Source organism: Podarcis filfolensis (genome assembly GCF_964270895.1).
Source record: "Podarcis filfolensis genome assembly, chromosome: Z".
NCBI classification, from domain to species: Eukaryota; Metazoa; Chordata; class Lepidosauria; order Squamata; family Lacertidae; genus Podarcis; species Podarcis filfolensis.
The window spans coordinates 34,704,070-34,729,762 of record NC_139617.1 but is presented as its reverse complement, the minus strand read 5'-3'; the positions used below and the strand labels follow the sequence as shown (position 1 = coordinate 34,729,762).

Sequence of the window (25,693 nt, the reverse complement as noted above, 5' to 3'; positions counted from 1 at the left end):
TCCAGGGCAACAGGTGGACTCTCCCCTCTGCCAGAAAGCAGCTTAATTTTTAACCGAAAAAGAAAACAGGCTGTCCAGATTTGCAAAAGCATGGCATCCAGTCTTCTTGAACAACCCCAAAGGGCATAGTACAAAAAGGCTACATTGTCTTCCTCCTGCCCCTACCCCAACTTGGGATGGGTTTCGTGAGAATTCCAGATCTAGTTTTGTTTTTAAAACAAGCTTCTAGTTCTCATGTTTGTGCAGTGCCATTTTAAAAGGCTATCTTTTGATTCAATAGGACTGCATACACGTTTAAAGCACTTTTAAAGCAAATTTCCCAGCAGCCCAGGAGCCCTGGGATCCATAGTTTATGCCTCACAGAGCTAAATTTCTCAGTAAACTTAACAAATCACAGCTCACATGATAGGGGGGTGTACTTTAAATGTCTGGTGTATACACAGCCTAAGGGTTGATTAGGTTGCTCTTCCATGAAACCCCAGTCCTAAATTATGGGCTATCTATGGCAGAGCACCTGTTTGACATGTAGAAGTTCCCAGTTTCAGTCCCTGACATCTCTAGATAGGAGCTAGTAAAACTCTGGAAAGCCACTGCCAGTCAGTGCTGACAATGCTGAGCTAGACAGTGGAATTTGCTGCCAAGGAGTGTGGTGGAGTCTCCTTCTTTGGAGGTCTTTAAGCAGAGGCTTGACAACCATATGTCAGGAGTGCTCTGATGGTGTTTCCTGCTTGGCAGGGGGTTGGACTTGATGGCCCTTGTGGTCTCTTCCAACTCTATGATTCTATGATTCTATGATTCTAGCTGTCTGGCTCAGTATAAGGCAGATTTATGTTCCTATTTAATTCAGTCCTTTATTCTATGAGGACTAGAATCTTGGGTCACATCTACATCATACCTTTAAAGCACCCTCAAGTCCTTTGAATAGGCATGGCTTCCCACAAATCTTGGGAACTGTAGTTAGTTTGGGCTGCTGGGAACTGTAGCTCCATGATGTGGTCTCCAAGCAACTCTTAGGCTAAGCAGCTGAGGCCATTGAAAGAGCAAATGGGGCACTGCCCCCGATCTCAGCCAATATGAAAGTAAGAAGAGTGTGCTGGATCAGGCCAAACACCCATGCATCCTGTTCTCACGGTGGCCAACTTGATGCCTGCAACAAACCCACAAGCAGGACCTGTAGGCAAGGGTCCTCAACTCTCCTGTGTCTCCTAGAAACTGTGGAGGCAGAGCAAAGCCATCATGGTTAGTAACCATTGATATCTCTCTCCTCTATGGATTTGCCTTATCCTCTTCTAAAGCCATCCAAGTTAGTGGCCTTCACTGCTTCCTGCGGTTTTGAGTTCCATAGTTTAACTATGCACTGCAGTGCTCTTGTTCAAGAAAAACATGAAGTTGCTACAGTAAGTCGCTGGGTGACTCAACCATGAACAGATGCTGGTTTGACAACAGCCACATTCACTGCCCGTGGAGGTGCTAAAAAATAAGGCAAGCTGTCTCCTTAGCTGGTTTGGGGGTCACCCCTGGTTCTGCTGCAGGTCAGATAAATGCACCCCTGCTTCCCTTGTTCTCTTAGATTCAGGCAGGTGGCTAGGGCAGCTCAGAAGGGCCCTTGCAGAAACACACACATGTGCAACAGTAGAGGCCTGGCTGCAAAGCTTACAGCCTGCTGCCACTACACGGGATAATGATTGAAGAGAATGAAATACTAATTGGCCCTGCCCCATAGCTTGACCAGTCATGGCTAGGAGCTAGGTGGAGTCATAGATCTAAAAAAATGTGTAGACTGACACATACCGGCCTGTTTCCGTATTGACCTTAAATGTTCGCTTTGGGCTTTTCAGAAGTACATACAGTGGTACCTCTGGTTGCAAACGGGATCCGTTCCGGAGGCCCGTTCGCAACCTGAAAGGAACGCAACCCGCAGCGGCACGTCTGCGCATGCGCATGACGTCATTTTGCACGTCTGTGCATGCGTGAGCGGCGAAATCCGGAAGTAACCCTTTCCGGTACTTCTGGGTCACCACGGGACACAACCTGAAAAAACGTAACATGAAGCAAACATAACATGAGGTATGACTGTAAAGGCAAGAAGGGAAGGGAACGCCGGTCCACAATGGCACTCACCTGAGAGGTGCTGGAACTGCACTCCAGCACGCTCCGGTTGAATAAAAGCACTGATGCACTGCACAAAGAAATCCTTCCTTTAATCTGTCCTTAATCTTCCAGTCTGCGCTCAGCCAGCTCCCACCTGCCTACAACCAATCCAGGGAGTGGCACTGCCTGAGAGCTTCCTTGTCTTCCTTAAGTCTCAGTGTTGTCCTTGTAGAACTCAACAGAGGAATGATGGGGACAGAACTGGAATCAGCTGGCTCTGGCGCCACCTACTGCTGGGCTTCCTGCCTTACATCCCGCCAGTCACAATGAGCACCAGTCATCAAATGCTTACCTTGCCTGTAGCTCCATGGGCAACATACTGGGCACCTTCTTTCTGCGCTATTTCCATCTGCTTACGGGCAATGCAAGGCCTGGCCAGTGAGGTGCCCAGGAGGTATCTGTCCTCATAAATCGCGTTGGCTTGGACCGCCGGCCAGATGAATTCCTCCACAAACTCTCTGCTGATATCTTCAACGTAAACCTGAGACCGATAGAGAGGAGGAGAAGGAATGGGATTGTTCCCAGTTATTTATCAGAAGCTGCAGGGAGGCACATTTTGAACTCAGAACCCTGCCAAGGAGTGATGGGGGCAAGTAAATCCTGCCCCAACAATTACATTCATCGTCTGACACCCTGATCCAGGTGCCCGCCCTCCCCACTTCAGAAAGTTTGCAATCCACACAACAGCTATAGAAATACAGTTTTAAAACTGTAATACAAGGCTATATTTTATAAAAGTTACAAAGTGCCTAGTAAGTATATCTTGGGAGTTAATGCACAACTAAGCTGTGCTTAGTGATCCCAAGTGAAAACTGGTGCAGGGCCAGCCCAAGACATTCTGCTGCCTGAAAACCAAAAAATGGCATCACATCACATCACCCCACCACCACCACCCCACCATGCAACCTCTTGCTAGAGCAGGGTGAAGTCAGCCTGGGGCTGACTTTGCCTGGCTTCAGCTTGGGCAAGTTTTCCAGTGGTCCCCTTCAGTGGCACTAACTTGAATAAAATATTGGGGAGGGGGCCACTGCCCAACACCCAACCAGAAGTTCAACAGAAGGAGGGAGGGAGGGAGGCTGGAGCCAAGTGAGTGCAGCCCAGGGAGAGGCCCCCAGCCCAGTGTAGCCTTCCTCCCTCGCCCAGCAATTCAGAAGCCCAGGCAGTCAGGCACCAGGCATGGGAGGTGGCACTGCCCAGGCTGGGGCCAGCGCTGAGAGGCTCCTGTTGTCAAGCTGCAATTGGCATGGCCACCTATTGGCAGCCATGTGAACTGCAGCATGATGACAGTCTTAGATTTTATGTCTATAGGAAGATTTATACTTTGAGAGTATTTCTGTGCTGCCATTGTAGGCAACTTCCTCCCACGCCATCATTTCATATACACAGCTGTAGAGGCAACTTTCCACATAATTCCAAGAACAATCCACTTGCAATGCTTCTGACCTGTTAATAATGCATGCATAACATTCTCTCCCATCAACCTGACAAACTAACCCTGCAAATTAGGCCAGTCTGACAGCTCTGTGGATTTGCAACCCATTTGATTGACTGTTAGCATGTGGGGGCTTAGGAATCACCTTTTCGGCTCCCAAGGAAAGTGCTTTCTTTCTTGCCTTCTCAAAATCATCCTCTTGTCCAATGTTGGCCTGGAAGAGTAGACACCGTGCCATATATTAATATTTGTTTTGGGGTAAAAGGGGTGGGGAGATAGAAGACACACATAGATCAGATTCTTTGCTGAACTGCGGCTAACCCAGAATTTCAGCCAGAACTGACCCAAGATTTAACCAAGTCTTACTGCAAAATAGGAGGAGGAGGATACTGCAGAGTTGGAAAAGGTTCAGAAAAGAGCAACCAAAATGTTCCCCTGTGAGGAAGGGTTGCAATGTTTGGGACTTCTTTGTTTAGATAAAGTGGATAGAAGAAGAAAAAACATTTCCCCCTCTCTCATACCGCTAGAGCTCATGGATCTCCAACAAAGCTGAATGTTGGAAGATTCAGGATGCTTAAAAATATGTCCTTTTTGCGGTGCAAACTATGGAACTTGCTTCTACAGGAGGCATGGATGGCTGCTAACCTAGATGGCTTTAAAATAGGATTAGACAAATTCATGGAAGAGGATAAAGCTGGCCACAATATCAGTTGCTGGAAACCACAGGAGGAGAGAGTTGCTCTTATGCTCAGGTCCTGCTTGCTCAGTAGCGTAGCAGCCCCCACTGGCACCTGGCGCAGACCAAAGTTGTTGAGCTTTTTTAGGGCAGCCACCAGAATTCCATAGCTGCTGATTTCAGGCATGGGAGGTGGCTCTGCCCCCCTGCAGAGTCCGAAATGCCCCGTTACCACCATGCCACCCTCAAGCTCCCCTGCTGCCCAGAATCCCACCTCCAGATGCATAGCATCCACCGTGCTGCACTACAAACCTCTGTGCTACCCTAAAGACCCCCATGCCACCCTATGCCACTCCCACCCGGTGCGGACTGCCCCCGCTGGCTAGCTACGCTACTGTGCTTGCTGGTTTCCCACAGGCATCTGAGAGGCCCTGGTGAGAACAGGATGCTGAGTATACCTGAAGGAGCGTCTCCACCCCCATCGTTCTGCCTGGACACTGAGGTCCAGCTCTGAGGGCCTTCTGGCAGTTCCCTCACTGCGAGAAGCCAAGTTACAGGGAACCAGGCAGAGGGCCTTCTCAGTAGTGGCACCCACCCTGTGGAACACCCTCCCTTCAGATGTGAAGGAAATAAGCAACTATCTTACTTTTAAAAGACAACTGAAGGCGGCCCTGTTTAGGGAAGTTTTTAATGTCTGACGCTGTATTGTTTTTAATATTCGGTTGGAAGCCGCCCAGAGTGGCTGGGGAAACCCAGACAGATGGGCGGGGTATAAATTATATTTATTGTTGTTATTGTTATTATTATTATTATTATTATTATTATTATTATTATTATTACACCTATACCCCCTCCTCTCCTGGATCCTGCTTGAACTCCACCTTGTCAACTTACCAAGTAGGCGATGACCTTGTAGCCTTGTTCCTTCAGCCAGACCAGGATGCACGAAGTGTCCAACCCCCCGCTGTAGGCAAGGACCACGACGCCTTTGCTCTGAGACATTGTCTCTATCAGTAGAAACAGAAATGATTCCTCACACTGGGTACCAGACAGAGGTTGGGACAAAGACTCTTCAGTCCTCCCCCACACACAACAACAACAGTGGTCTTTTCAGTGGTGGCTCCACAGCTGCAGAATGCTCTCTCCAATGAGGTGCACTTTTCTCCATCATTATTAAATTTCAGGAGGAACTTGAAATCCCCAGGGAATTCAGTGGCTGAGGAATACTCTTCTTGGCAACCAGAAGATTGGCCTTGGGCACATCCCTATTTCACTGGAATTTTTATCCCAGGGATTTGAAACTCTTTTTCCTGCCTGAGGGCCACATTCCCTTCTGTGCAACCTCCCAGGGGCCAGGGGCAAAAGTGGGTGGAGCAAGAAATGCAAATTTTACATTTGAATAGTAGGCTAGTTTCCATAGAAACTCTCTCATCCATTTCTCTAGCCTCCATCCAGACAAGGAAGAGACATGATCAGAGTTCAAGGACACATCCCATCCAGGGAAAGAGACTCAAGGAGGGTGGTGGGCAGGGGTGGTGGGGAAAGAGACATGGGGAGGTCTTTGTGTGGCAGAGGAGGAGGTGGTGTAGCCTAGAGAAAGCCCCAAAGGCCATAAAGACTTGGAGGGTCACATACAGCTGTGAGGGTTCCCCACTCCAGAAATTAGACCATGAGTCCACCCTTGTTTTAGACACCCAGGTCACACCTGTGCCATGCACTCTGATACCACTTCCCCCAAAACCACAGGCATGGCTTTCCTTCAAATAATCCTGGGTACTATAGGTTGCCAACGATAGGTTGTTAAGAAATCCTCCCAAATTCCCCCTCAAAGAGCCACATTTCCCAGGGTTCTTTGGGAAGAGGGATTGGTTGATAAAACTACTCTGGGAACTTCAGTCCTGTGAGGAAAAATGGGGTCTCCTAATGTCTCTCAGCACCCTTAACAAATTACACTTCCCAGGATGCTTTGGGAGAAGCCATGGCTGTTCAAAGCAGTATGAGGACGCGGCCTCTGTTCCAAAGGCCGGTTTGAACAATAAAGTTCTTAAAAGACACCTGAAAGAAAGCAGGGTGAAATCAGACTGCAGGCCGTTTGCAGCCCAAGAGCTGAAAGGTGTCCGGCTCTGCTTTAGAGATCCATGTGGCTGTTTCTACCATCATTTGTCCAATTAAAAGTTGTTTTTTTACCCCTCAGTGGACTTGGCACATTGTGTAGGTAGCCTCGTTGGCACCATCATGCCTGGCATCAGCATAAATGATTGAGAAGGCCAAACAAAGACCTCCACAGTTCCTGCTTTGGACAACCAGCCTGGACTGCATTTTCAATTTCCTCTGTGTGCAGCCTGGGATTTATTTGGAGGAGGGGAAGAAGAACCAATGGGGGTACCAGTTGCAGACGGAACAAAAGAATAGCCACAATCCACAACTTTTCTGGGTTTGCTTTTTTTTGCCAAGTATTTGGGGGCTTCTGTACAAGCCAGCTCATGCAGCATGGTGTCAGGACCCGGGAGATTCAGGATCAGTCATGAAACTCACTGAGATGCCCATGAGCCAGTCCCTATCTCTCAGCCTAACCTACCTCTCAGGGTTGTTAGGAGGATAAAAGGTGGGCATGTCCTGAAGAGTCAGTGTGGTGTAGCGGTGAAAATGCTGAATTATTTGTTTATTTCTAAAAATATTTAAATACCACTATTTCATATACAGTAGCACATAAAACCACACTATAAAAACCATTATAAACAATTAGAATGAGAAATCAGCAAACTATAGTGGAAAGATGTGTTTTCAATTCCTTGCATAAGTCTGACGGAACAGAAAAGTTTTCAGCAGGTATTTAAAAGTTGGCACAGAAGATGTCTACTGAATGTCCAGAGGCAGGGAGTTCCACAGGACTGGGCCAATGAAACTAAAGGCTTGGCTCTTTGTTCTTGTCAAATGAGTCTCACCAGCTGAGGGAATAGCTAACAATGCTTCTGCAGAGGATCTCAACAGCTGAGCCGGGATATAAGGGTTCAAGTTGTCTGTGAGGTATACCCTAGACCTAAGTTCTTCAAGGCTTGGTAATTTAATACAAGGACTTTAAACCTGGCTCAGTAATAGATGGGCAGCCAGATTAACCTGGATTAGCCTGATCTGAGGTTCTGGCCCCCCAACAAAAGCCTGCCCCCCCACAACAAAAATCCTGGCTAGGCCCATGTTTGTTGGGGTGTCATGAGCATAAAATAGGGAGAAAAGAAACAAAATGTTTCATTTCCAGAATCAAAGCTGGCTACAAGCAGATGATAGCTACTGTGAAAAGTATCTTTCTCCACACCCCACAATTTGCTGGATTTAAATACAACCCACCCACCAGCTAGAACAGAAGGCAAATAAGTTCATTACAAGAGGCTCACTTTACTGAATATAGGGCAGAGCTGCTGGCGAATAACATTCATCAGAAGTTTTTCATTTTACTTTCCCCTTTTAACTCAAGGGGCACCAAAAATGTTTGCTTTGGAGGTCTCTACAAACAGCCCTGCAAGGTAGCACCTGCTCTTTGTTAATGCATTTTGTGGGCACTGGGGAAAACTTGAATCCGAGGCTTCCCAGGTCATTCCCCTTAGTGGCTATCATTCACCCCCTTTCCGTACACCTTTATGATACAAAAGCCAAAGCTGCCAAGTTTCTAGTTCCACCTACTGCATAATGCATAGCAGCCCTGCTGGCATTTATGTGTGGCTATCTGAGGCTAGGTTTAAATGAGGGACTGGAGATGCCCAGTCAATGGGGGTTCACTGCCAGCTGCCCTAGTGAAAAGCAAAAGCCCCAGAATTACTCTTGCACTTTCAAACAGGTTAAACATATACATGCAGTCCTATTCAAATTATTTTTCCACATTGCATTTATCCACTTTAGAACACAGCCTCAACTCTTCTTTCCTTGTCTTCCTGGATCTTAATCTCCTCTTTTAAAAAAACCCCACCCCCTTTGCATTTTATCTCCTTCACCTTCTGTAAAATTCAGTAAACCCTCACTCACCCCACCACAGGGAATCTGCCACAGATGGAATAGTGCCACTCAGCACACAAAACTATGTGTGCCTCTTCTAGAGAGCCACCCCAGATTATAAATCACAGCCACTTGTTTGGGGTGGGAGGAGCCAGGAATGACTGAGGTGTGTCTAACTCTCAAAGGGACTGCTCTGCATACTGCGGACCTCCCTCTTCACTCATTCACATTTTCCTCTCTAAATTGGGTTACGGAGTGAGGAGGGTTTTAAAAAGGCAGCCTTCCCCAGGATTGAAAGGTCCCAACAAAGACCTCTGTAGTTCCTAAGGAAACCAAGCCTTATGAGGAACAGTTGAGGGAGTTGGGTATGTTTAGATTGGAGAAGACAAGACTGAGAGGTGATATGAGAGCCATCTTCAAATATCTGAAGGCAAGCTAGTTTTCTGCTGCTCCAGAGGTTAGGACCCAAACTGATGGATTCAAATGACAAGAAAGAAGGTTTCAATTAAACATTGGGAAGAGCTGTCTGATGGCAAGAAATGTTCCGCAATGGAACAGTCTCCCTCGGGAGGTGATGGGCTCTCCTTTGTTGGAGGTTTTTAAACAGAGGTTGGATAGCTACCTGTCAGGGATTTTTCAGATGGGATTGTTGCATTTCAGGGGGTTTGACAAATGGCCCCTTGGGTCCCTTCCAACTCTACAATTCTGTGATTCTGTACTTTGGACAACAAGCCTGACAGAATGTATTATATAAGAACTGTAGTACTGCCAACTTTGGGGGGCACTCTTCTGCCTTTAACAGGAGTCAAGCAGGTGAGCAATTAGCAAGTGATGCTCTTCGTGGGTTAGAGGGGGAAAGTGCTGAGGAAAACTTTATTTTCTGCATGTCTGGCTATAGGTTTAAAAACTCAGGGGCAGAATTTGGTAACCCCCTTGTCAACAGAAGATCCATGGCTTGTGATTGCTGGCTCAAGGCCAGAAAGAGAGAGAGATAGTGGGCTGCTGTGCCAGAGTGTCACCTGTCTTTTTTGGCACCTGGGTGTTGACATGGAGATGTTTGCTGACTCTGCAGTCTTCACAATCCAATCCCCCTTTCTTATGCAGTCTTGTGGCTTCCAAACTCTGTGTGCTGAGTCAGCAGCAGACAAAGCAAAGAGCCAAGGCACACAATCTTGCCTATTCTGGATGCAGCCGCGGGACATCCCCTCTGTAAACACAGAAGGATTGCCCTCTTGGATCAGACCCCAAAGTCCATCCAGCTCACATTCCAAAAGCAGAACATTTGATGCTTTAGGAAGTTCAAAAGCAGGCATAACTGGAAATAGCCAGCCAGCTGTCTGCCCGCCCACCCCCCACTCTAGGGATGCAGAGGTAAGGAATTCAGTTCACTTTGTATTAAGGAGACAAATCTATCTTGTACTTTGCAAAACAATATGCAAACTGAAATTCAGCTATTCTTTTGAAATTCAGACTTATCCAAATTTTGCAATGCAGCTCTCCAGTCATGTGATACATGGAAAACTGCATGTGTTAAGTACAGTGTTCATTAAAATGCACACATTAGTGAAAATAACATACCGAACAGTGGGTGGAGTATCACTGGGTTCATTTCATTGGAAAGAGAAAATTCTGAAGACTTTATAATACCAGGTTATTCACTGGTATATAGACTAAGTAGGTGGGAAGTTACTCTTTAATGTGTCATGAACTTTACCATTATTATTATCACAGAGTCACAGAATTAGAGTTGGAAGGGACCCCTAAGAGCAGGGCTGGATTCAGGTTTGATGAGGCCCTAAGCTACTGAAGGTAATGGGCCCTTTATATGTCCAGCTGTCCTTTGTCAACAACAAATTGTCGCTGTTTTTTGTGTTGAATATATACTATATGGCAGGGGTGTCCAACTCCCAACAGACTTCGGGAGCCGAAGTTATTGAACTTCTTTTGGGGGAGCCGGCGATCTACCACAGATGTCCAGTGATCTACCGGTAGATCACGGTCTACCTGTTGGACGTGCCTGCTATATGGTCATTTAGGTATCTAAAGCCATTTGCCACTGTTGCTGTATGTAGGTTTTATTTTATTTGTTTTTTATCTTATATTTTGGAAATGTACATCCAGGTGGTTTTTTCCTTTAATTTTTTGGGGGGCCCCAAAGAGATTGGGGCCCTAAGCTATAGCATGTCTAGCTTATACAGTGGTACCTCAGGTTAAGAACTTAATTCGTTGTGGAGGTCCATTCTTAACCTGAAACTGTTCTTAACCTGAGGTTCTCCGGAGCAGCAGAAAACTAGCTTGCTCCATCTTCCATGTGACAGCCCTTAAGCTATTTGAAGATGACTATCATCTCACATCTCAGCTTTCTCTTCGCCAAGCTAAACATGTCCAACTCCCTCAAGCATTCCTCTTGAGGCTTGGTTTCCAGACCCTTGCTCCCCTTGGTCACCCCACTGTGTGCACTGTCCAGATTTTCTTCTTAAAACTTCCAGGCATGGGAACTCTGGTGAAGCACATCTCAGTCGCTCCCTGCCCCTTGTCTGCAGATGTGCCTCTCTAGCAAATTTCATTTAGATACCAAGAAACATCAGCACATTTTGCAGATTTGCAGATGTTTACCCAGGGTAAATTTGTGAGCGTGTGTAACCCCCATGGCCATAAAAGGCAGAGGTTCCTTCTATGCTTATCTCCAAAACTGTTGTGAACCGCCTTCTGATTTTCAGATGAAGGGTGGTATACACATTTAATTTATTATTAATTACATTACAGATGTGATCATGCTCCCCCCTGTGGAAGTGCCATAGTCTGATCACTATGCTCTGAAAGCCAAGATTGACTTCCCGCTCCTCCCCTGCTCGGGTGGCGAGCCTATTTGGGCTCGCCCGCGAAAACTGATGGATCCTGATAGATTCTGTCAAGCCTTGCGGGACCCTGCTCCTCCTGGCGACTCATTAGATGACCTTGTTGAGGACTGGAATAACCGGCTCTTGGCAGCCATTGATGAGATCGCGCCTAAGCGCCCTCTGCGACCCCGTCGAAACCAGGCCCCTTGGTTTACTGAGGAGCTCCGGAAAATGAAGCGGGATCTCAGACGGCTAGAGCAAGTATGGCGACAGACTCGTGACAGAGCCTCAAGAACATCTTATAGGACGCTTATGAAAACCTATGAGATGGCTATGAAAGCTGCTAAGAAATCTTACTTTGCAGCTTCCATTGCATCCGCTAGCTCTCGCCTGGCACAACTTTTTAGAATAATTAGGTCAATAATGTCCTTAGGAGGACAACCAAATTTAAGCACAAATTCGACCCACAGCTGTGAGGCATTCGCAAGATTTTTTGCGGAGAAAGTCCTGTTGCTCCGCCGTAACCTCCCTGCCAATTTAGATACAGTGACTGAACTGGAGGCCCCTCGACTGACTTCAGGTCCAGTGTTGGACCATTTCGATCAGATACTCCCTGCTGATGTGGATAGATTCCTCCAAGTTGGTAGGCCCACCACCTGCCTCCTTGATCTGTGCCCGTCTTGGCTGATTAGGGAGTGTCCAGATGTCGTGCGGACCCCCCGGTTGAAATTATCAATTTGTCCCTTGGCACGGGGGCATTCCCAGGGGAACTGAAGGAAGCAGTGGTGTGTCCACTCTTAATGAAAACTTCACTAGATCCCTTAGACCTATCCAATCACCGCCCAGTTTCAAATCTTCCATATTTGGGTAAGGTAACTGAGAGAGCGGTTGCTGAACAGCTTGGTAGGTTTCTGGAGGAAACATCGGCTTTAGATCCATTTCAGTCCTGTTTCCTTCCTGGTTTTGAGACCGAGACGGCTGTGGTTGCCCTAACAGATGATCTCCGTAGACAACTGGATCAAGGTGGGTCAGGACTGCTGATCCTTTTAGATTTGTCAGCAGCCTTTGACATGGTCAATCATGATCTTCTGGACCACCGCCTCGCAGACGTGGGGATACAGGGCACAGCCCGTAACTGGCTGTGCTCTTTTATCTCTGGTCGGGGACAGAAGGTGGCACTAGGGAGGGAAATGTCGTCGCGCCACTCCTTTGTGTGTGGAGTGCCGCAGGGTGCAATCCTCTCCCCGATGCTTTTTAACATCTTTATGCACCCCCTTGTCCAGATTATCCGGAGCTTTGGGCTGGGCTGTCACCAATATGCTGATGACACTCAGCTCTATCTGCTGATGGATGGCCACACCGACTCGGTCCCGAACACACTGACCAGATGCTTGGAAGCTGTGGCTGGATGGTTTCGTGGGAGCCGATTGAAACTAAATCCTTCGAAGACAGAGGTCCTATGGCTGGGTCGGGATGGCATGGGGATGAGGGACCAACTCCCTTCTCTTGCGGGGGCCCAATTAGTGCCATTGCCTTCCATTAAGAGTTTTGGTGTAATCCTTGACGCCTTCCTTTCCATGGAGGCGTAGGTTACAGCAACAGCCAAGACGACATTTTTCCACCTTCGCTGCATCAAGCAGTTGGTCCCTTACCTTTCCCGCCCCAACCTGGCCACAGTGATCCATGCGACGGTCACCTCCAGGCTTGACTACTGTAATTCGCTCTACGCGGGGCTGCCCTTGAAGCTGTCCCAGAAACTCCAGCGGGTGCAGAATGCTGCGAGGCTCCTCACGGGGTCTCTGCCATGGGAGCATATTCACTCAGTGCTTTTCAAGCTGCACTGGCTCCCGGTGGAGTACAGGGTCAGATTTAAGGTGCTGCTTTTGACCTTTAAAGCCCTTCACGGCTTAGGACCCTCGTACCTACAGGACCGCCTCTCCCAGTATGCCCCACGGAGAGCCTCAAGGTCCATAAATAGCAACACCCTAGTGGTCCCGGGCCCTAAGGAAGTTAGATTAGCTTCAACCAGAGCCAGGGCCTTTTCAACTCTGGCTCCGGCCTGGTGGAACGCTCTGCCTCATGAGACCAGGGCCCTGCAGGATCTGATTTCTTTCCGCAGGGCCTGTAAGACAGAGTTGTTCCGCCTGGCCTTTGGCTTGGAGCCAATTTGATTCCCTTCCTCTTTCTTTTTTTCTTTTCCTTTCTCCTCCTGGGATGAGGCTACATTTTAATATTTTAATGTTTCAATATTTTAATGTTGTATTTTAATTTTGTTTTTAAGTTGCAATCATTCAACTTGTTTTTATTATTGCTTGTTAGCCGTCCTGAGCCCGGCCTTGGCTGGGGAGGGCGGGGTATAAATAAAAATTATTATTATTATTATTATTATTATTATTATTATTACGACAACAGTGAAGTGTTGCCTAGAGTAGAAACGGTTTAACAATGAGGATACCTTAGAAAGGTGACTGAGGACAACCCCAACTGTGCAACATCTACTGTAAAGAGTCCTCCTCAAGCTTGAACTGTGACCCTGAGGAAGCAGACATGGAGCATAGGAAGCTGCCTTATACTATTTGGCCATTCCAGCTCAGTATTGTCTACACTGACTGGCAGCAGCTCTCCAGTATCTTTGAGAGGGTTTCTTTCCCAGTCCTAACCTGGAGATGCCAGGCATTGAACCTCAGACCATTAGCATGCAAAGCAGATGCTCTGCCCCTGAGAATGTGAAGGCAGCACTGTTGGAAACTGGTTTGGATTTTAGAGGAGGCAGTGAATCACATTACTTACTCCAGAGAGCTTTCTGTTCTGGAGCTGCTGAATGACTTCCCTTCGTTCAAAGCCACTTCATAAAAGCTGTCCTCTGCGGGGTCTTGCTGAGCAAAATGAAATATCCTTTCACTGCTTGGGGCTGCTGATGTGTGGCACCAGGCAACACCACTACGTCAGTGGGAGATGCAGTTGCCTAGCAACCCCATGGATCCATCTCCTGCTAGGATGTGAATCCTGAATGAAACAGCAAAGACGCACGCTCACCAGCCAGCAGCACTGAAGCACCTTGTGGATGGATGGACAACCCATTCCTTGCACCTTACATTTGGCAAAGTGAAAGCCCAGTTAATGTGTTACATGAAATGAACCAGAGGGGGGCAGCAATAACTTCCAAAGGATGTTAGGTCCTACCACTGGTAACTCATGGAGACCAAAACAGGGTCTTGTGATGCTGGTGCAAAGTGGTAGCTTTATGTACGGTACTGAAGGGTGTGGGGGGTCTCTCAAAACTAGGTCTTCTACAACCAGTCATCACCACCTCCTCCACCTATCAGAATTCTGGTCTCTCAGGAAACTAAGGGCATTAGATTACATGTGCCCTATAGGACACCACAGTAGTCTAGTGGCAAATTCAAAAGTGCAGGGTCCCTTCATGATATCCACAGCATCACTTCTTCTTTGTCCACTGTTGCAGCCCTCAATGTTCTTCCCATGTACTTTCTCCAGAGGGACCCCAGGAGCCCATCCTCAGTGGGTGACTTTCATTGTGATTGGTACCCATCAGCAAAAAGGGTGAGAAGACATCTTCTCAGTGGCCAAAGAGCTGGCATCTTGAAGCCAATAGGGACACACCAGGCTTTATAAAAACCCTCACAGCCATGTCAGTCCTCAGTCAGAGTAGCTACAGATGGGCATGCCTTGCCCTTCCAAAATATGATCCTGCCCCAACCTCCCAGCCTAACTTTGACCATATTTACTTCTGGCCCTGTGGGAACTCTGATGTTTGCAGGGTCTTGACAATGAAGCAGGAATAATCTGACCTACTGTTATGTAACCTGGCAATGTGTCCGCTTCAGGAATACTGCGTGCTGTTCTAAGCACGCCTTCTCAAAATAGGATATTTAAGTGCTACTGGGGAGGGGGATCTCACTCCCCCCCCCTAAATAAAACTGCCAGAGGGCTGGAACATTTTTTTTCTGACTGAAAAAGGTTACATGAGCTCTAGCCTAGGGGTGGGGAACCGACTAACAGCACAAACCTATCCTTGTCCACTGGGTGGGAGTCAACGTGAGAAGATTGGTGCTCTCACAAAGGAAAGGCCTTTGTGTAATGAGGAACACAGTTGAGTGAATAAAGACTTTGTTGTCTCTCATGCACACATAGAAGACAGTTGTGCCCTGGTTCCTGGAAAAGCTTGGTGGTGTGGTGATGAAATAACGTTCTCATCCCTGTCTGAATTGGGGGACTCGTGCAGTACCCCCAAAATGGCTGAAATATATTCAGACGATACAGAAACCTGAAACTGATATAGACTTTGTTCAAAGTATCATAACATAAGAGTCTGTTGGATCAGGCCACTGTGGTTCACCTAGCCCAGCCTCTTGTTCTCATATAAACTACCCAGATGCCCCAGTGGGAAAACAGCAAGCAAGACTAGTCTGGGTAGCTCAGTTGGTGTGTGGTGCTGATAATGCCAAGGTTGCAGGTTCAATCCCCGTATGAGATAGCTGCATATTCCTGCATTGCAAGGAGTTGGACTAGATGATCCACGAGGTCCCTTCCAATTCTACAGTTCTATGATTCTAAGGCCTGAGCACAAGAGCCTTCTCCCCTCCTGCTGTTTTCAGTAATTGGCTTTCAGAAGCACTGCTGCCTCCATCTGTGAAGGCAGAGCAGAGCCCCTGTCGCTAGTAGCCATTGATAGCCTTATTTTCCTCTTTCAAAGCCACCTGAGTCAGTGACTACGATTGCCTCTTGTGGGAGCAATTTCCATAGTTTAATTATGCATGATGCTCTTTAACACCTATATGAAGCCACTGGATGTGGTCATTAGGGGTTTTGGAGTGAGGTATCATCCAAATGCTGATGACATCCAGCACCATCTCCCTGTAACATCTGAATCAGGTAGGCCATTCAAGTCCTGACCTGGCGTCTGGACAAGGTGATGGGCTGGATGGCAGCCAACAATCTGAAGCTGAATCCTAGCAAGATGAACACCCTGTGGGTGCATGGGTCCAGATGACAGGTCAGTTGCCTGTTTTGGACAGGTTTGCAATCCCCACCCCACCTCCAGATCAGGGTGCCTTCTAATAGTTTTTGCTTATATGACAGCTACAACTGGGCAGGGCAGCAGCTGACCTCAGAGAACTATCACATCCCACCATTTTCCGGTCAGGATCAACCCAGAGCTTGATTAGCCCTCGTGGGAAAAGAGGAGCCTGCCATCCTCCAGGATTACACACAGGAGCTGAGCAGGCAACATCTCCAAATAGAGGCCAGACCTGAAAACGTCCCATTCCTGAGAAGTCAGACCCTTCATATCAGGTATATCCAACCTGGTGCCCTCCAATGTTGCTGGGCAACAACCTGCATTATCCCTGACCACCACTGGCTGTACTGGCTGAGACTGATGGGTTCTGTAATCCAGCAACAGGTTACCCGTCTCACATGACCAGCCAGCTATAAAATTGTTCTTTTTCATGTTAGCAGCTCCCTGGGCAGGTATGGAATTTGGAGCTCCACAGTAGCAATGTCAGGAACAGGACTAGGCCTGGAGTTGGGAATTTATCCTTGACAGAGATGTGAGCCTGTGGCCCTGCAGATGATATTGAACTACAAGTCCCAGCAACCCCTGCAAGCATGGCCAATCATCAAGGAAGATGGGAGTCGGACTCCAGCAACATTAAGAAGGGCACAGGTTCCCCTTCCCTGACCCAAGAAGGAACAATTATTAGAGGAATTGAAGTTGAGATCTATGTTTAGTGAAGCCAGCTTCACATGCGCAGGATTATGGCCTAACCACAAAATAATTAAGAACCAATTTTGGAGGGGCCTAGTTGAAAGTTAGAGCGAAAAAGAGCTCAAGATAAGATGCAAAGAGGCCTCTGCAAGTACAAATTGGGCTGGGCAACATTTTCCAATGACTATGATTGGTTGAGGTGCTGGGGTGAAAGAAGAGGGCAGAATAAAGTGTGTTTCATAATGGAAAGTTCTCACAGACTTTTTGGAATCTGACCTGTAATACATTACTAAGTAAAAGTCTAATTGAGAATCTGGTTTGAAGCCTCTGTATTGAACCCCTTAAGTGAATTTTCTCCCACGGGATCCATTTGCCACCATGCCATTAGAGGGTTCTGCCCAAAGTGAGGTTGCTGCTAATTTTTAGAGGTTTCCCCCCTTAGACGAAACTTCCAAAGAATTCTGAGGAACTAGCTAAAATTCCCCAGTGGTGATATTAGCCTTAAAACAGAAGAGAGTTAGAGAAAGATCGGATGCTCCCAACAACAAGTAAGAATCCAAAAGCCCACAAACAAACAAAAACAGAGGTACTATTATCACCATCGTCATTATTATTACTTCCTTTCAGAAAGAACTGTGTTTTTGTTGTCATTTTTTTTAAAGCTCCAACAAGATTGGCCACATTAACACTTCTTTAGTTTCATGCAGAGAGAGAGAAAAACTTGGGGTACTGGATTGTTTCATCATTCCTCTTTTACAATGTAGGCAAAATGGCAAAATGAATGCAGGGGGGGCAGAAAATAAAGAAATACAAAAGAGGTGGGGAGACAGCATTCAGAGGGGGTGCTGCAGACATCGCAAGTCCCAGATGCAAGGCCTGCCAAGAGCAAGAAGTTTGGGGCCTTTTGGGATAGGGCGATGGATAGATGGACGAAAGACAACATAATCAGAGGGCACACTGACCCCCTTCTACCCCAGCCAGGCAGCACAGCAGACATATATAAGTTGTGGGGATCTTTCTTTGTTTCTTTCTTTCTTCTTTTTGGCTTAGATTTCTTCTGTGAGGGACAACACCCCTGCAGCATGAGTTGTGTTTTTTTTTTTTTGTTCTTTTTCGGAGACACGAGACAAAAAAATTATACAGCAGCTTTGACACACAAAAAACGGCAAATAAATAACTACCGCTTGTTCAGAGGTCATTCAAAAGAAGAAAAAGCGTCTCACTTTTCCGTCACGCACACACACAAAATGAGAGCATACAATAACAATGTCACACCCCAAATAATCATCATAATAATGTGTGTGTGTAGCATTGCAATTTGAACCACAAACCCAAATGAGGATGGACATCAATTTCAAATGGATTTTTAAACCCCCCCCCCAAGCACACACACGTGCGGCACCCCCAGGATTTTAAAAGCACAAGCTTAGCTGCGATTAAGCCATCCACTCTGACAGTTCCGGTCCAGTCCAGTGGCGCCCTGACACAAGACGTCTTAATGGGACCCTACATCTCCAGTCTGCATGATTCTCCCCACCCACCCGCCCATAAGAGATATTTAAAAATGGTGCTCGTTCTTAATCCATTCGAAACAAACAAAACAGAATATTAACATGTGAGAGTATTCTTCATGGCCCCAAGGAAATGGCGCTTATCTTTTCATCATCCTCTTCATCACTGCTTTCTCCTCCTCCGCCCCCACTTTTCTTTTTTTCTTTTTTCATTTTTTTAAATCGTTGTTAAATGCAGACGCTGGCAAATGGAGATGACGAGCTGGTTTTTGAGCACAAAGTGGTTGGGTTGACGTCACGCTCCAAGCACACCCCTCTCCCACGTTTTTAGCGCGATGAGGGGTTGGCATAAGTCAGGCGAGAGAGTCTGGTCTGAGGTGGGTGTTTGATGGCACTGGAAGGGGGTTCCTTCAGGTGTGTCTGAAAAAAGGGAGCAGAAAAGCAGTTAAAAGTGGAACAAAATTGTTACAAACATTTTGACTTGATGGACATTCCTATGCTTACAGACTAAGGCAACATTCACACCATACATTTAAAGCACAATATCACTTTAGGCAGCCATGGCTTCTCCCAAAGAATGCTGGGAACTGTAGTTCAGTAAGGGTGTTGAGAGTTCTTGTGAAAACTTACTATTCTCCTCACAGATCTACAATTTCCCGAGTTCCCTGCAAAGAGGGACTGATTCATTAAACCATTCTGGGAACCCCTCTATTATCACTCTAATGGCTGTCTGTTTTAGGTTTTATTAGTTCTAAATCAGATTTGGAAAGCAATAAGTTGGTCTCTCCAAATGGTCTGCTGATCCTTGGTGGTGTTTGCTGACTCTACTGACACAACAACCTTGAAATATGGACATCAAAAGCTTGCCAATTATTTGACCTCACAGGCAGAACCCACTCCTATGACAGATTTCCAAACTCCCAGCACTTGCATTCAGGTTGATAAATGTGTTCTCTCATTGCATATCCAACTCAAAGGAGACCTACTGATATTAATGAACATGGCTTGCTTAGGTTTATTAATTACAATGGGTCTCCTCATGAGCAGGCTAACTGGATAAAACCCAATGTATTTTGACAAGCCACTAATCAGTATATTATTCACAGAATGGAAATCTTGAAAATTAGACAATGAGTTGAGCAATGTTATCCTCATATTCTACCTGTTCATCAATTAAAATGGAAATTTTATCAAATTCAAGAACCCTAAGAACAGCCTGCTGGATTAGGCCAGTGGCTCATCTAGTCCAGCACCCTGTTCTCATAATGGTCAACAATATGCCTCTGGGAAACCCTCAGGAGGACCTGAGCACAACAGCACTCTCCCCTCCTGAAGTTTCTAGCAACTGGTAGTCAGAGGAAGCATTACTGCCTCCACCCATGGAGGCAGGGCATGGCCATTGTGGAAGTAATTTGTCCCCTCCTCTTTTAAAGCCACACAAGTTGGTGGCCTTCACTGCCTCCTGTGGGAGGTCCAAAATTTAATTATGCACTGCATGAAGAAGGACTTTTTAAAATCTGTCCTGAATCTTCCAACGTTCAGCTTTTTGGGATGTCAACGATTTCTAGTGTTATGCAAGAGGGAGAAAAACTTTTCTGTATCCCCTTTCTCCATGCCATGCATAATTTTATAAACTTGTATTATGTCACCTCTTCCTCACCTTTTATCTAATCTAAAAAGTCCCAAGTGCTGCAACCTTTCTTCACAATGGAGTTGCTTCATCCCCTTAATCATCTGGGCTGCCCTTTTCTGAACCCCTTCTTAAAGAAAGCTGAGGATGTATTCCCCATAAATCAGGGAGGGGGCACAGCATCCAGATGTTCCCAAAGCAACCCCCCATCCCCACAGCCCCCCTCTATCTTTTTTTAAAAAAATACACCCACTTACCAAAGCATAAGACTGCAAGCTATACGAGTCCGTCATAGAGGGAGAGTGCCTGAACAATGGATGGGTCAGCCTTGGAGCCCTCCTGGAACTCCTGCAGGGTGAGTTTTCCATCTGAATTCTAGGACAACAGACAACAGTGAGGCATCAGAGAGGATAATCACAACAACTCTGTGAGGTAGGTGTGTGTGTGTGTGTGTGACTGGCCCGTTATGGCTGAGGGAGGATTTGAGCTCAGGTCTCCCCAGCCTCACATTTTCTACCTAGAGATGCTAGAGACTGAACATAAGTTGTGGCTTTGCTTGCTCTCAGGTTCAATCATCAACCCAAAATACTGTTTCTGTATGGAGTCAAGCCATTTGGGCCTACCTAGCCCAGTACTGTTGATCCTGACAGGCAGCAGCTCTCCAGGACCATCAGGCAGGGAGTCTTTCCCAGTCTTAACTGGAGATGATGGGGCCTTCTGCATTTGAAACAGATGTTCTACATGTATCCCTTTAGAGCCAAAGGCCTCAATCCCTCATAGGAAATCTTCTGGGGACCAGATGATCATGATAGATGGGACCATATGCAAAAGGGGGAGAAACAACAGGTGTTGTCTTGTACATTTGAACAACCAAAGTCAGAGGATTGCACCCTCACACCTCTCTCTACCCAACATGTAGGAAAACAAGAGGCATGATCAGAGTTCAAGGCTACATTCCTGCCAAGCAAAAACACTTCAGGAAGTTCTGAAGTGAAGCAGATAAGGACAGTGGTCTGAGGAGAGCCCCGAGGGCCAGATAAAGAACTGCAGAGGGCCACATTTTGCCCCTGGGCCCGAGTTTTCTCTACGCCACTCAGCTACAATTCTTCCTCCTCCTGCAGAGACTGCCCATGCAGATCTCCGGATCCATTTCTGCCCATGGGGGAGTTTGCTACATGTGGGAATAAGCCTGACAACAGGGTGGTGGAGACAGCCTGCCTTCTAGATCCTCAAAAGGCACCCTCAAATTCATTGAAGCAGGACATGGGGGACATTGGTTGTGATCTCTGGTGTGGGAGGGTGGCAGGGAAAACGGGTCTGGCAATTTCTGGATGGTTGCCTCAAGGTGAGACAATGTCTGGATGCATCTTACTTTATCCATCATGGCAAAAATCCGGTCCACCCGCTTCTCTGGGGTGTTTTCCTCTTCAGGGAGCTCCACAGTGTTCCCCTGAAGAGAAGAGAAGAGAAGAGAAGAGAAGAGAAGAGAAGAGAAGGTGGGGGGGTTCAGTCTCTGCCTCCTGGCCTGGAATGAAATAAATAAACAAGCTTCTCCCAAAGAATTCTGGGAACCTGTAGTTTGTTAAGGGTACTGGAAGTTCTTAGGGGACCTGCTTATTCCTCTCATAGAGCTACAATTAATTCCCAGAGTTCCCTGTGAATATGGACTCCTTGTTAAACTACTTATAACAAACTCCCATGCCCAGAATTTTAGGGGGGAACCTTTGACCGTTTAAGTTAGTATCATAGTGCTTTAAAGGTATGGTGTGAATTAGGCCTAAGACTACAAAAGCCTTTAGAGGTTTTATTCACCCCAAGGAGTATAATTTGTAGCAGCCTGGGGAAAAAACCAACATAAACTTCCAACTTCCCCCATTTACAGAAGCATCCTTGACTGGTCGCCTGGAAATTGTTTGTGAATTACCCAGGTGACCAAATTTTGCTCCTCCAGGGTGGAGCCTAGCATTTGCCCTTCCCTCCACCTAGTTTCTCTTTCTATAAATAACAGCTGGAGTCTTACTCATATTGCATCCTGCTCTTTCAAACACTCACCACCATCTGGTAAATGGCATCAACGATGTCCAGCATCTCATTCCTAGTGATGTAGCCATCGTTGTCAAGATCATACAGCTTAAAGGCCCCTGAAACCACAAGTAGAAGGTTAGAGAGAGTTATGCTGACCTGAGGCTTAAAAGCCCTAATTAAATGTTAGCCCCGCCCTCATCTAGGCATCATCTGGATGCCTAGATGGTGTGTGTGTCTGCATGCGCATGTGCGTGCTATGTACAGTCCTAGCAGAAGACTTTCATAAGCTGCTATCTGAGAGCAAGAGGGAAAGGGGCAAGATCCTGAGGGGGCCACATGCCAAAAAGGAAGCCTTAGCTCACATTGCAAAGGTCAGTTTTGCTTGGGGATGGATTGTGGGAGCTGAGCCCTAATTTAGAGTGTTGAATGCTGATAGGACCAGTTTTAATTTTCAAATCCAGTTGACCACTTACACCGCAGTTTCTCATCCAACGTCCCCCGGGAAGTGACCGACAAGGCTTGGATAAACTCGGAAAACTCAATCCTTCCATCCTGAGAACAACAGAAAAGTGATTTGGTAAGGCTGGAGCCACCTAGTATGGCCCAGGGCAGCGGGGCATCTCCAGGTAGGGCGGAGAGAAGCTCCCTGTCTGAAACCCTGGAGAGCTGCTGCCAGTCAGTGCAGATGTTATTGAGCTTGATGGAACAATAGCCCTGACTCTTATAAGGCTGCTTCCCAAACAAGGTAGTTTGTGATGACTGGGGAAGAGGATGGGATCTCACAGTTGGAAAGGGCACCATGCACTCTCTTGCATTGCAGCACGGGATAGAAGCCTCAATCTATTTCTGCTCCACGTTAATTCCTCACATGCTCTTTCAAAAATCTATCCTGTCCTGTGTCCAATTTAATCTATGCTAGTTTTGAAAAAATATGCAAGAAAATTCCTATTTAAACACATATTTCAGGAAGCATTTTATCCCCAAACAAGATGTTCCTAAGTGGAGTTTAAATTCTACATACACATTTGTAAATGCATTTTATTTCAAACTGCACTCACAGAATTTTCACATGTTTAAATCTGTTGAGCCGAGAGCTCTGTGTGTAATATTCTGTAGGATATTTCAATCCACATATCTAAGTCCAGGAGCTGCAAAATCCATGCCGGTTCACTTTGGGAGACACAGAAATCAAAATTCCTCAAGCACCTGGAAATACAGCATAGCTGAGCATTGCTACAAATGAGATTCTGTTGGAACTATCAAGGGCAAGCTTTCCCACCGGCCTTGCTCCACTCCATGCCTAGTATTTTGTGGAAGTTTTATATTTTGTTGTCAGGCATCATTTCAGTTGTTCTTTGTGTGAGATGTTTGTTTGTCTTACAGACATTTTGTTTAAATTGTGATCTGTTTTGTATGCTCCACACCACAGCTGGGGCACTAATGTTTCTGAATGCCATTTGCTGGAAACTGCAGGAGGGGAGAGTGCCCTTGTGCTCAGATCCTAATTTTGGCTTCCCACTGAGGCATCTGGCTGGCGACTGTGAGAACAAGATGGTGGACTAGATGGGCCACTGGAGGAGGAGGCTTTAGATGGCTACTAGCCACCATGGCTGTGCTCTGCCTCCCTGATTAGAGGCAGTAAACACTTCTTCGTCTTTTTAGATCATATATGGCCTTTAATGAGCATTCATTCCAATTTGTTTGCAAGGTTATACAACAGGGAGCATTCTTCCTGATTTGTTTGAAAGGTGTTGACACATCTTCCCATTAGTTAGTCATTCATTCATCCCACTCTTTTCTATGCATTTCTCCATCATTCTCCAATACCAACAGTCACTGGGAGATCCAAAGGTACCTTTGCCATACAGGTTGCTTTTGATGTGTTGGGTGTTATTAACAGCTCAGTCTACCTTAATATTTCCTAAAGGTCACAGCTTCAATAGCTCTTATCTCAGAGGAATGCCAGAGTACTGGCCAATTAACTTTCAGTTTCCTTAATGACAAAAAGCAGAAAAAGGGGAAAGACACTTCACACCAAGAATTCCCTTGTCCATTTAAGATTTATTTTCAACCATAAATCAGGCTTTTCACTCTGTCTTAGCCAGATGGGCAAGATATAAATAATAAAATTGTTGTTACTATTATTACTTTAACTACCAATTTTCCTTCTGTTCTTCTTAATGACAGAAATTTGTTATTCCAAGTTTCTGGACTGTAGATTTTCACCAGCGGACAGATAAGTCTCTCTAGTTTGTGGTTTTTCCTGTCCCAGAAACATTTAAGAAAGAGAGGGTGTGAATATTTCTACCCATGGAGGGTGTTTACATGGTGTTTCGGCAAAATGTCACTCCTTAGCTTGCCAGCTCTTTCTAGCTCCCATCCAAGCCCACAGGTGCAGACAGCAGAAAGCAGCCTTGATCAAAGCATTCAAGGTACTCTTTGATCACCCTTATCACCAGAGTGATTTAATAGTCGGACTATCTATCTGACTATCATCAATCGCGAGCTAACAGAGAGACAGCCAAACCACCATTCATCTCCCTGGAAGCCCACAATTCTCAGCACTCCTAACAAACTACGGTTTGAAAGGTTCTTGGGGGTGGATGTTATAAATGTATAGTGTGGATGCAGCCTAACAGAGGAATACCTTTTCTAAGATGGGACCTTCATAGGTACTTTCCTTAAGTTAAATTGTTCAATATATTTCTAGTCCATCCTTCATCAGATTACCCTCATCAAAACAATCCATTCAAACAGTAAACACTTGTAAATATCAGTTGCTGGAAACCGCAGTGGGGGAGAGTGCCCTTGTGCTCAGGTCCTGCATTTGGGTTTATCATTGGGGCATCTAGTTGGCTATTGTGAGAACAAGATGCTGGACTAGGTGGGCCATTGGCCTGATTGAGAAGGCTCTTCTTAGGTTCTTAGGCTCATTCTTAGGTTCTTATCTTGAAATGTTGTTGTATTTTATTCTGTATGTTGCTATGAGTCACTTTGAGCATGAAAAAATGGAAAAGTGGCATACATATAAACTGATTCATAGTGATGGTGGTGAGCATAGCCAGGTGCTGGGCTCCTCCAGTTCCCTTCCCACCTAAAAAGTAAAATAATCCACGGTTCTGCAAAGATGTTTACAGGTGTCATGGCCTTTGCTCAAGGTGGAAGGGATGATCCTCAGTGGGATAAACCTAATTCTCTAGGATCCCTTTCGGAAAGGAAAAGGGGAGCATTAAAATGCCAGAGGAGGAAAGCGGTTGTGGGGAACAACTTAGAAAAGAGCAGGTGTCTGATTAGCATTTAGCTTTACTGCAGCTCTGCTGATTTTGAGATGGTGGAGGTGAGTTTACCAGTTGGCAATGTTTAACCGGATGGATTGTGTAATTCCTGCTACTTTTACTGGATGGGGCAGTTGTCCCAGCAGAGGCTTTCCACAGTTGCATGACATGTCTTGCTTCCATCCCTCCTACTTTGAGTGTTGTAATAATAATAATAATAATAATTATTATTATTATTATTATTATTATTATTATTATTATTCTGCCTTTTTTGCAGATTGCTAGTCAAGTTGGGTTACACAAATTAAAACAAGCTCAGATAATTATGATTTGTGGCGGTGGGGGAATGAGGCACAGAGGAAAATCAAAACGGTCCCTAGTCAGGGTTCAAACTAGGAATAAAACTATTTATCCTGCCTAAATAAGGCTACTGAA

At 46.1% G+C, this 25,693-nt stretch overlaps 2 protein-coding genes across 6 annotated transcripts in view; both read right to left on the bottom strand.

The window, feature by feature from the left end:
* Positions 1 to 8,369, bottom strand: part of ASS1 (argininosuccinate synthase 1) — a 77,220-nt gene extending 68,851 nt beyond the window's left edge. The window contains exons 1-4 of one of the 2 annotated variants that reach the window (XM_083596478.1): positions 8,277 to 8,369; positions 5,154 to 5,266; positions 3,729 to 3,797; positions 2,444 to 2,632 (exon numbers count right to left, since the gene is read on the bottom strand). In XM_083596478.1, coding sequence (XP_083452604.1) covers positions 2,444 to 2,632; positions 3,729 to 3,797; positions 5,154 to 5,261 — 366 coding nt within the window. In that variant the 5' untranslated portion in view covers positions 5,262 to 5,266; positions 8,277 to 8,369. The remainder of the gene's footprint in view (positions 1 to 2,443; positions 2,633 to 3,728; positions 3,798 to 5,153; positions 5,267 to 8,276) is intronic. The other variant, XM_083596479.1, reaches the window with a different exon arrangement.
* Positions 8,370 to 17,404: 9,035 nt separating this feature from the next.
* Positions 17,405 to 25,693, bottom strand: part of NCS1 (neuronal calcium sensor 1) — a 57,928-nt gene continuing 49,639 nt past the window's right edge. For all 4 annotated transcript variants that reach the window (XM_083596623.1, XM_083596626.1, XM_083596625.1 and 1 more), the window contains 5 exons: positions 22,457 to 22,535; positions 22,011 to 22,099; positions 21,331 to 21,408; positions 20,216 to 20,333; positions 17,405 to 18,748 (listed from right to left, as the gene is read on the bottom strand). In XM_083596623.1, the coding sequence (XP_083452749.1) occupies positions 20,235 to 20,333; positions 21,331 to 21,408; positions 22,011 to 22,099; positions 22,457 to 22,535 (345 nt within the window). In that variant the 3' untranslated portion in view covers positions 17,405 to 18,748; positions 20,216 to 20,234. The remainder of the gene's footprint in view (positions 18,749 to 20,215; positions 20,334 to 21,330; positions 21,409 to 22,010; positions 22,100 to 22,456; positions 22,536 to 25,693) is intronic.